General features: G+C 38.1%; 1 protein-coding gene across 2 annotated transcripts in view; it reads right to left on the reverse strand.

Moving 5' to 3' along the window:
• Positions 1–836: 836 nt before the first annotated feature.
• Positions 837–12,042, reverse strand: part of LOC114540432 (sodium/calcium exchanger NCL2-like) — a 54,160-nt gene continuing 42,954 nt past the window's right edge. Inside the window, exons 5-18 of one of the 2 annotated variants that reach the window (XM_028560613.1) lie at positions 10,150–10,252; positions 9,749–9,881; positions 8,972–9,039; positions 8,759–8,903; positions 8,402–8,454; positions 7,551–7,675; positions 6,742–6,857; positions 5,605–5,679; positions 5,391–5,484; positions 4,418–4,533; positions 3,770–3,863; positions 2,494–2,558; positions 1,688–1,813; positions 838–1,302 (exon numbers count right to left, since the gene is read on the reverse strand). In XM_028560613.1, coding sequence (XP_028416414.1) covers positions 1,724–1,813; positions 2,494–2,558; positions 3,770–3,863; positions 4,418–4,533; positions 5,391–5,484; positions 5,605–5,679; positions 6,742–6,857; positions 7,551–7,675; positions 8,402–8,454; positions 8,759–8,903; positions 8,972–9,039; positions 9,749–9,881; positions 10,150–10,252 — 1,277 coding nt within the window. In that variant the 3' untranslated portion in view covers positions 838–1,302; positions 1,688–1,723. Of the gene's footprint in view, positions 1,303–1,687; positions 1,814–2,493; positions 2,559–3,769; positions 3,864–4,417; positions 4,534–5,390; positions 5,485–5,604; positions 5,680–6,741; positions 6,858–7,550; positions 7,676–8,401; positions 8,455–8,758; positions 8,904–8,971; positions 9,040–9,748; positions 9,882–10,149; positions 10,253–12,042 lie in introns of both variants that reach the window. The other variant, XM_028560614.1, reaches the window with a different exon arrangement.

Consider the following 12,042-nt stretch of genomic DNA (forward strand, 5'->3'; position numbering starts at 1 on the left):
AAAAAGAAGAAACGAATGTTAATGAGTACCAGTAAAGTACAATGACGTCATGAATCATGGAGACATATCGTATAGGATATATCAAACCTCGCTTCTGCTCGCAGCATTTTGTTCCACGAGTTTGTTTAACAATTTGCAGCTATTATTTTTAGAGCTTTAGGGTGGCAGATGGTTTCGATGTTCTGCATGTGAAAAGGTCTTTGCCCAAACCAAACCCAAAACCAAATTGATATAAATCGAAGTACGAAATTAAAATTTCTGGAACATTTCCAGAAGAAAACCTATTCGCATACAAATGCCGGAAAGAATAGAATAGTTGAATGTTTTAAAGCATTTCACCACGTGAATGCTAAGCATGTAGTCGTTTTCTGAATTTGTTGAAGTGTTTTTTGAAGTGAGTTCTTTGAAGTAATTACTAAATTTTACGAATAGCGATATATTCTCAGGTTTAATGCACCTTCACAGATCACAAAGGAGTATCATTTGGCGTAGGTAGAAAATCCTGGCTTGCGGGGTTGTCATTTGCTTTGCTAATTTTTGCAATTTCGTATGCCATTTACTTATTTCTGAGCAAGATCGACGTCGTACTAGGATCAAAGAATAACGAGAGTATAATAGAAGAGCCATTTGAGTTGGAACCTTCTGACGTGAATATAGTTTCGCATTAATGACATTTTTTGCCAAAAAACACGTTGTACTGGGACGTGGCAAGCAGGATTCCAGGACCCAGGTGTAATATTTTGGTGAATATTCCGGACAAAGAAAAGAAACGCAAACTCAAAATCCCACAACAAAATTACAAAATAAATTATGGAACAATTGAAAATTTAAAATACTACAATGTTCAAATCTAAGTTTTTAAACTTGTGTTTAAAAATTTAAGTGTATAATAAGTGTATATTTCACAGCAAACAGTGCCTCTCGCCTACACGCAAGTTGATATGATCCAACCAAGCCTCAGCTCCCTTCACTCGTATTGTGCAGAAAAATGCTATAAATGTATGACTACAAGCCTGGTTTCCATTTAATCGTAATAATCGTGAACACGTCAAATGGGTGACGTGATAGAATTTTTGTACGTGTGTTCAGTGAAAAAACAGAGAAAAAACACAAATTTACATGCATCCGTACTATTTTTCATTAGTAAAAATGACCTACGAGAATTACGACAAAATGGAACCAGGCTATAACATATTATTTCCATTATATTCCCATTGCATGTGCTTTATCAATTTAATTCTTACGTTGGACAAATCTTCGTGCGTCACATTTCAAAACCATTAAATTCATAGAAACTTGGACCTAAAAGAACAGTGAAGTTTCAGTTCTTAGACTGTCCCCAGTTTTGCGTTGTCCTCATGTGCCTATTTAAATATTTTCTTGTAAAAATTTCGTAAAAAATTACTGAAAAAAAATCCTTCGAAATAAATAGTACTCGTTATCCAACAGGTATATATGTCTCTTTAGGGTAAAGTTACCCTCCGGGGGGAATGACCGATTGATAGTGATCAGTATGGAGGGATGCATTATTCAAGGATATTATTTTTAGTGCAAAAAGAAAAGCGTGATCTTTTTTACGCACGTCAGTTCAAGTCTATTCCGATCGACGCGATAAGATTAAAATATATTCGTAAACGCGCACTTCATTATATAACTGACCTAAACTGTTTTCGTATAGAAGAATTACCTTATCAAATGTATAAAACGTCCTAACAGAAATTGTCTATTTCCATCCAACTGCACTACTTTCCAAGATTGCGATAAGAATGATAGAAAATATGTAGCAGAAACCGACGGGAATGACTTTCCATAACTAAAGAGAGAAAACAAAACAACTGAATTAAATCGTAATTATGCGATATAAAATGACAGGTAAACTATACGCGTCAACATTCAGAAGGATCAGCAGAAGTAATCGAATTAAATATATTTTGATTTGGACTGGTATACGATTGCCAAATAGCACATTCAATTCTTTTCTTCAGCAAAAAATGGCAGGACGTCGACTTTAGTATAATAATTAAACAAAATTTAGCTCAACCGCGTAAAGCAAGCGTAATATGTAGCTATCAACAGGCTATCTTAGTGAATTGCGATAAAAAGTAAAAAGTACTGTACTATTGCATGACAACGTGACGCAAATTTCAAGATGTGCGCTGTTGTTCACACGCATCTCTTCAAGTACGTCACACTAAATGCTAGTGCAAAGCAAAATGAAAGTCAAGAACTCTCAATTCTGGAAATCGAAAATTTCAAATTCTTCAAATTGTTATTGTTTAAAATTTAGACCATGCAACAAAGGTATGCAAAATGTACGGAAAACTAAGTTATAATGTCATGTATTGATTTAGAGTTACGAACGAAAAACGCGATGGTGAAAAGAAGCCCGAGCAGCCTAATTTCTATGCTGGATACCAGCCGTCCGTGACATTTACCATACAGCTAGAAATATATACAATGGATAAACGACCGATTCGAAGTTACAATAAGTACCTTATAAGTCAACGGGAAACCCATGATAAACACGAACCATTGCACAAGCAAAATCACCGTGACCTCTGTGATTAAAAAATAGTGGAAGAGATCAAAGATCTGGTGCACCAGAAATACATCTTACAAACAATAGTGATAATATTAATAGCTCTAAATCGACAGAGAAGCAAAAATGCTTGATGATATGCATGCATCACAGTTAATAGAATATACATGGTTTGGAGACCACATAAAACTACAATACAACTTAATAACTATATGTTGAGGTAGATTTATGCAAAAAATGTTCCTTTTGTCATCACATGTCTATGGTATTTTGCACAGATAAGCCAATAGCAATCTTTTAATTAACATATTTTTTAAGTCAAGGTTGAGAAGCTTAGCAAGACGAATGGAATTGGTACGTTTGGCTAAAATACAATAGACACGTGACGAGAAAGGAACCATTTTTTGCATAAACCTGGGGCCGGTTGTTCGAAAGGCGTTTAGCTTAAACGGTGGATAAGTTCAAAATGGAAAACAAAATCATCTACTTATTGAACAATTGAGCTGAAATATTTCGATGTAAATTGTTTAATTGTCAATGGAAGTGCATATTAATTGCATAAGATGCGGGTTCAGTCATTTACAAGATTTATGAGAGTATTTTTAAACTTTGGCTTATCCACCGTTTAAGCTAAACGCCTTTCGAACAACCGGCCCCAGGGGGCGGTTGTATCAAGCCCGTTTAGCTTAAACGGCGGATAAGTTCAAAAAAGAAATCACGTCTTTCGTTTTATTCAACAAGCAAACAAAATGCTTTTAACCTTAATACAAATATACTGTTTACAACTACATATTCAGTGCATAATATTAAAGTTGACTCATTCAAGAGAAATGTAAGAGTGCAATAATTTAATTTTGACTTATCCGCCGTTTAAGCTAAACGGGCTTGATACAACCGACCCCAGGAAAATAACATAGTTAATGAGTTGTATTATACTTTTATTAACTGTGCATGCATGTAATGGCAATTCAACTGAGCAAAAGATTTACGTCAGACGAAAGACGTTCAGTATATTGACATTCTTTTGAAGGACAAACATAAAAAAAGGTTATTTTCTCCCTTGCATGCGATAACAGTTTACGTCATTTGATACTTTCCTGTTTACTTTTATAGTAGTATTCCGACGAAATGTACATCATGGATTACTGTATCTGTTCCATTTCAAAGACCGCGGAGCTGTTTAAAAGTGGCTAAAACGGGCTAAAAAAATATTAAACCTGTCAAACTTACCTGCGGAGTAATACCACTCAAGGTCTTTGATATAGACCAACGCACAGAAGATGCCTAAACACAGAGTGTTGTTCATTGTTGCTGCCCCATACAACTACAAATAAAGAGAATATTATTGATGCTTTGCAACCATCCTGATAAGAGCTCCGACAATCAGCCAAATAGGTTAATTTTATAAAGTTTTAAGAAGCGTGAAGTATGAAAATTTAAATCAAATCAAATTAGTCAACTTATCTCGAATACCACCGCGAAAGGGGCATGTTACGCGCCTTCAGTCTTACTGTATGTATAAATTCTTTCCCCGCGAAGTAAGGGCGAAAGGCACCGCAGGAAAGAAGAATGAAAAAAGCGTGCAAAAACTTCAAATTAGTAGGAAATATAGGTAAGAAGTTTTCTTTCACACCACCTTAGATAATGGTTGGTAATTATATTTTGTATCAGTATTGGCTTGGCGAAAACCCTAGGGAGATCATTGCAAACGACGAAATGAGTTACATCGTATCGAGTCTATCCGGTTTTTCCCGATGCTAATGTTTTATGAAGAATCCGCTAGTGCATGAACGCAATAAATATATACAGTCAAGCTTCGTGCAGGCAATACGCCAATCTTTACGTGGAGAAATGTTTGCCAACAATAAAATCTCTCACCTGAGAGAAAGTCATGGACACATTCTCTTTCTTCTTCTTGGCAGCAAAGAGAAGGGAAGAGACCAGCTCGGACGCGTTGGAACATATCGGTGTGACGACAAACGACACGTAGAACGCTTGAAAAATAGTTTAAAATTTTCTATTAACCAATCATTTTGTGCCACTTTGGTGACATGTGTGTCCTCTCACGGACGCTCAGTGCCTAAATTCCCTTAAATCTATATAACGAAGATCTATCGGATCACTTTTTAAAATACGTTTTTAGAGACGGTGGTTATATAGGAATATGCATCCTAGTTCAAATCTAGCCTGAAATAATCCTAGAGTAGATCCTTGAAGGCTGGATTAAAAAGAATGTGAACGATTCGGAGGTTGAGTCATGGGATGAATGTGGATCGCTATATTGGCATCACTGTTTATTAACTATTTAAAAGGGCCTTCGCATGATTGTTTTCTTAGACACCGTTTACACTAGAACGAATTCACAGTTTCGGAATTCATCACGAAAGCGAAATGTTTTAGTACCGGATTAATGTTGCTGTTTACACACGCAGCAACGAATCCGATAGAAAATGTACTCGGTTTTATATAAGCCGTATCCGGAAACTTTGAATCCGTAAAAGTTTGTGGAAACTTCGTATCCAGAAACATTTGAATCCGGAAAATTTTCTTGTGTAAACGCTTTGTACGACGAATCCGAAGAAATTCAATATGGCGGACCAAACAATTCTCCAAGAACAAGTAATGTGAGTGTAAACGGACAAATCCGCATACAGAGACAACTAAAGTGTAGTGTAAACACCTGACGAATCCGATACATGTGTGTAACAATGAATCCGGATAACTTTAACAAATCCGGAAACTTTCGTTCTAGTGTAAACGGGGTCTTAGTAACGGCTCTCAAACAGAATAAACGATAATTGCGCAAAATTAATCGTATTAATTCTCAAAACGCTTTTAAATATACACATACGACTTATGTTGATGTAGCTGCCACCATTGTCTGCATTGGCTGAATCCGTAATACCACTTAGAACATCGCACATTGGATCAGAAAAAATCGTCACCTAGCAAAAAAGTTAACGTACAAAATATTTTGATTTTATTTATAGTGAAAGTAACTGGTATAAAAAAATTGTTTTGAAGAAAATATAAATACAAAAACAAATTACAAAAAATGCGCTTACCATGGCAACACCAACAGCCAACATGAGGAAACATTTAATTGCGACAAACGTTTTGTTCTCCTCTTTATCCGCGGCCTATATTAAATGAAAGGAATCAAATCACTAAGATCGAGGTAGAGGGTCTTCGTAATCTTTAATAAAACTTGCAATAATCTGCATGACCTCATTATTTCCACTTAATAAATACACTGAACTTAACCACAGTCAAATCATGCATGACCATTCGTGCCACAAACAACTTACTGTACGTAAGATTATAGGGGTAAAATACTCAAAACTGTCTCCTGATTCGATAAGAAAGGCTTGAAGGACATTGGCAATAAAAATTAACTTCGTCTTATTTTAAAGAGACATTCAGTATATTGCAAAATCTTTTTACAGATTTGCTATATCGTTCTTCGTTGATAGAATATGCCGCTCATTTCTAGCAATAATAATGGTACATTCCGCCTTCTTAGATATATGCATGGATATACATCATAGGTTATGCATGACGTCACAACCAGGGTAAAATTTTGATTTTATTATTAAGCGTTTCTCGTGCCTTGTAGATCATGTTAAATACTAATTCATCGGTAATGTTTTTAATTTACTCATACGCTTGCTATACAAGAGCTTTCATTTGTATTCAAACGATTTGCGCGCGTTTATAATTTTTTCCCTGCATGGTTGCGACGTCATTTAATTAGATCTATTCAACTAAGCTAGATATGAAAAATTGATGATAAAACTTAATATATAGCTTTCGGAGTTCTTTTTAATAAGACAAAGTTAATTTTTATGGCCAATGTCCTTTAACACAATACTTTTCAGGGGCCGGTTGTGCGAAGGCTGGATAGCGCTATCCACCGAATAGTGATTATTTTCAATAGAAAAAGCAATAGAATTGCAGCTTTGGAGCTAATAATTATTAAAGAAGATCCCCAATTTAAGAAAACGAAGGTTTAATCAAAGTTATACCTAACAATGGGCAATTTTAGAGCAATTGAAAAAAATCACTATCCGGTGGATAACGCTATCCAGCCTTCGTACAACCGGCCCCCGTACGACCTGTAACATCGCTAACGTATGGGCCATTTTTTTTATTCCCATGCAGGTTAAGTTATTTTTCTACTAATAAATATTTTGTGTCGCTACCTCTTCCAACTCGTCTTCAGCTTCTTTATCGATGATGGGATCTTTATCAGTTGGTTCTCTTGTTTTAATGTCCTTACCAATCTGCCACGTTTTGAAATATTTCTTCTGTAGTCCCACTGCAGTAAAAGGAATAAATAGAAGAAGAAACGTTCGAGAACACCCATCTGACAATTCAGGACAAAAACATTGCCAAATGGAGAATTTTTCAAGGCATTTACCCCTGTAGGCCCTGTGCTTGCCCCAGTAGTGAGCCTAGTTTTCTTATAGCATGGGCCCTTCTGTCACAGCAAATAATTTAAAAATCTTTTTCATGAAATGTGCAGCCATGTGTTTGCTGTAATACAACTATATTGACTCGGCTTGCAGGCTAATTATCATGCCATAAGCATAGTTATGACAATCAAAGTTACAATATACAGTGTGTGAGTGTATGTGTTTAATAGGTTTTGTTACTGTTGTGTTTTTTCTGTCTAGCGTGCACAAGGACCCGATCGATACTCATTTTACCCCAGTAGGCGAGATTTCTTAAAAAATGCCCTGGAACTTTCAAAAGCAATTTTACACAGCTTGTATACGCGGAATGTTTTGAGTTGTAGTCATGCATGCACATATTTTAATATGATTAAAATCGATTTTTATTTTTTTGCAAAAACTAATATAAAACAAATAGGAATAAACTTTACTGAGGAGGATAACTTAAATAATGTGTGAACTTAATGCGACTTTTGTAGTGAAAGTCTACAAACCAATATAGGCTCGTTGCACGGTACAACCTCAAGTTTTTGCTCCCAGCTACAAAAATCACTCACCTGAAGCTTGTCTCTGAGCTTCGGGATCTGACGGCTCCCCACCGGCATCCGTTGAGTCACGAGGACCACCGAAGATGTTGCGATTAGCAATGCCATAGAAACGATGAATTACGCGACGACGAATTCTGCAAACAATAGAAGTTAACGTTAGTTCGAAAATAATGCGAGTGTTACGCCATTCCGATGAAGGATGGAACTTCTTGATGAGCAGTAGCTACCAAGATCAGGTTCCTAATTTTGTAAAAACCTTCGACAGAGTGGCTATTATAGTAAAGATATCCTGACAATAAGGTTCTTTAATGGAAAGCACAAACTCGGATGAATTGGTCAAGCAACTCAACCGGCTTGTCAAAAGACGGGAAAGATCAGGAAAATGATACCATGCGTCTCATCAATCCCCTCATGCGCGCAACATATCACTCAAATACGTGAATGACATGGGCTACCGGTATCTGCATTACAAATTATACGTCACATTATTCGAGAAGAAAAGGGGAAGAATGGATAAAACCTTCCCTCCCTTTGTAATGCAATAAACATCACCTTATATAGCCCCGTTATGATAGTCAACGTACTGCAGTCACCGAGTTCAAACATGTGCACTTGGTGAAAGGGAAAAATTATTTGAAACGGTCCAGGAGGAGATTTACTTTCCCGCGCTTTCTGCTAAAGTTGGCGATACTCTTTACACATTTACGGAAGCGCGTAGACAAAAAGGAAAAGATAAAATACAAAACTGGATGTACAGTAGTTCATCATCATTTCACGATAAACCTCGGTGATAAGAACAATCAGCCAATTATATTCGCCACCGTCCTAAAAGATTATGAAGCATGCTGTACTATACTCACTCCTCCTGTCTGTGTTTCGATGCCCTCAATTGAGCTGTCTTGCTGTCGTACACCTATAAATGAAATTATTCAAGAAATAATGTTCAAGAAATTATTTATAGCATCGCTTTTCCATCGAAACAACCTTCACACGAAAATTATGAATAAATGTGGGCTCATGGGACCGATTTAAAATTTTTTTGAATGAACTTCCCTTATTCGGTGAATAGAAAATAGAAATATTTCTCTTGCTTCCACCCTGCCCCTGTCATGGATAATGACTGCCTGGAGTAATTTAGACCCCTCTCTTGTTCTCGTATACCGCTTCAAATAACAGACCGACAATAAAATAATATTCATCGACGTGTTTTAACTTACCAAGAAGAGAAGGTAGGCAACAAAAGATACGGCGCACAAAATGAGGGTCGCCAACGCAGAATTTTTTACATACTTTGGTTGACTATCGTCACCAGAATCAGGACTTTTCTTTGGACCCCAGTGCCAGTCAGCACTTTGAACAATACTGCAATAACGTAACAATACAAGTCAGAACAAATACACAGGACACAATGAACAATAATTCAAACTTACAGATAAAGAAGTGAGGTAATAAGCATAATAATTGAAGATTTCTGCACTGAAGGAAGGAGAGTTACGCCCTGAAATAAAAAATAGAAAGAACTATTAATCGCACATGCACATGAAGCATATTTTTTACTGAAACTAAAGCAGAGTCTTAAATTCGGTCTGTTTTTTTTAATGATGAGATTTTTTCTCCAACGCAGTCAATCTTAATTTTGGCCAATCGAAATAAATTGTGATCGCATGTGACATATTTGTGACCATCTTATTGGCGTTCAGCGGCTCATTCAACTTCTTGCTTTTTTTGTGCTGCATCAGCTGTGGGTGCATGAGGACTGTTTTCTGCCATACGACACGTTACGTTAACAGTTAATAATAGGGAGATTTAGCATGAAGATGCGAACGTCAAAGACGACGTGAAAATGGCGAGTAAATGGCGTGGAATGTCTTGCATATTTGGGCGCATCACGCCATTTATTTGCCTTTTTCACGTCGTTTTTGACGTTCACGTCCTCGTTTTAAATTGCCCTAATAGTGCGTTTTATTACTCGATCGAAGCTAAACGACTGCACGCATATTCTTTATAGGCATATTCTGGAATTCAAAACAATGGACTGAAGAGATGATAAACGTCATTGAGCTTCACTATCATCTCAATATCCAATCTCGTACCCAGGATAGACCCTATATATAGGTACGAGGTTGCTCAATACCATTTATCGATGAATTGCATTCGACGAGACCAACATGCCATATATATAAATAGGGCTAACATTAACATTATACCTGTTTCCTGCATTTAATTCCCTTTCCAGTCTCTTCAATTGCTTCGCCATTGCTATTAAGGTCGCATCTTCCGAGAAACAGACTTCCACCCCAGGCAATTGTCAACAACATGATCGTGCTGCCAGCAAGAGTCCTAAAATAAGGTAGGTATAGGTTAATATTTTACAATGAAAATTATCTATACATGCAATATCTAAAGTAGCTATAAGAAATTATGCACTTCCACAAAATGAAGCCTATATAGTCATCATTCTTTGGACAAATTTCCTTGTCCGTGGCGGGACTTACGCTACATGGCTATACTGTTAGATTATACTTTATCATGCTTGAAATATAGGTACGTAAATAGCATGTGGAATATTAGGATACCAAGTACACTGACACTGTACTATTTTCCTTACCCCATACCAACCGATATCTGTTTCTGCGCATTTGGTTTCAAGCCAGAAACGATAATGATAGCAGAATCAGGCACAGCTCCAAGCAAAGGCAGAACAATACCGCCTAATATAAAAAATGTTCCTTAGTAAAGGTAGGCCTAACATAATATAGCTACAAATGTGGTATAACAACTGCCTGAAGTAAACAGAAACGTTCCAGACGTTCCGACCTTGAGGCCGTCAGGAGAGTTAGAAAAAAAACTCTCTTGAGGAAGCTGCATGGGCCCCTATAGGTCGAAACGTCATACATTTGTGCAGAGTATATATATTTTATATCCTGGTCCGTGTGACCAGGGGCCTGGTTCGAGTTCAGGGGGATGGAGAAGACATGTTGTTTTTGTCTGCTGACAATTTATCCATCTACATTGATTTATTATTTTGTTGTCATATTCGTTCGCTATTAAACTTGTATTAAGTAACTCACGAACTTTACATGGTGTCAGGAGTGGGATATTTTGAAAAAGACTCATAGAAAAGCGAACACTCGCAGAGAAGCGAACACCCAGCGTTTGTCAACCATCGACATCAACTTACGAGGTACACCATTCGCCTCACCGCCACCTTCGTTTTGATAAACGTGGCCACACTCACCACGATCCATAGAACCAAATCCAACGAGCGCCGCCCGTCTGCCCCTAGAAGACACCGCCCGTAGAAAACAACCCGTTCAAACCACTTTCGTTTTATTGTTTTGGTTTTGAATCCAAGATGGCGTCGAACGATCAGCTCCAAGAAATGCTCGAAATGATGAAGCAACAAATGGACCAACTCCAAGTGCTACGAGAGGAGAACAACACCCTTCGCTCCAACCAACAAACGAACAATGGTTCAGCTAACACAAGACAAAAAACCAAGGCCCCAGATCGCCCAATCATTAACATAAACACTGACGAACGTGAGTGGGAGTTATTTAAAGACAGCTGGAATAGGTATAAAATGATGACCGGTATCACAGAACCGAACGTACTACGCATGGAGCTGCGTGCATCCTGCTCACAAGAGGTCAATAAACTTTTATTCGAATACATCGGGGCTGGTACCCTCGACATTTCGAGCGAACTGAACCTACTTGATCACATCAAACGCGTTGCAGTCAAAGGGACACACAAAGAAGTCCACCGCATAAGCTTTTTCCGCCTATCCCAAATGGATGGGGAAACAGTCACCCAGTACGTCGCCCGGCTCAAATCCCAAGCAGTACTTTGCCAGTTCAAGGTTAAATGTACCAATCATGACCCTGAGATAGAGGTAAACTATTCAGACGATATGATAACACAACAGCTTATCTCAGGCCTAAAAAACCAACAACACCAGGCACGCATCCTATCAGAGTCACCAGCATTGCCAACCCTCACACAAAAGATTGAACGTCTTCAGTGCCTTGAAGCGACAGAAGAATCCACTGACTTGATGAGGACCACCGATGGATCCTCACCCCACCACAGCACCAACGCACAAGTTCGATCTGCCTACCGTCGCTCCAAAAGTTTTAACCCTTCGACCAGAAACACCCAGAACTGTAAAGGGTGTGGCAGAGCTCAACACATGGGAAAGACCATGGCCCGAAAAGATTGTCCAGCCTTCAACAAAACTTGTAACAATTGCGGGATTAAAGGCCATTTTGGAGTCGTTTGCCAAAAGAAAACAGACACATCCCGTTCCAACGCCGTCACCGATAACGAGGCACCAGAAGACCCATCCGTTGCATCCGCCACCTTCCAAGAGGATTTTCGTCTCGCCCCCCATCCGATGGGGGGGGAATAAACCGACTCAACACCGCCCCGCCCCATATGGAATGGAAAGAAACGTCGTTCACCCCTCAGCGACCCGAACCACCTCCAACTGTAAATATTA

The sequence above is a fragment of the Dendronephthya gigantea genome, unplaced genomic scaffold, assembly GCF_004324835.1.
Source record: "Dendronephthya gigantea isolate DGI-Jeju-01 unplaced genomic scaffold, DenGig_1.0 000234F, whole genome shotgun sequence".
In the NCBI taxonomy this organism is placed as follows: Eukaryota; Metazoa; Cnidaria; class Anthozoa; order Malacalcyonacea; family Nephtheidae; genus Dendronephthya; species Dendronephthya gigantea.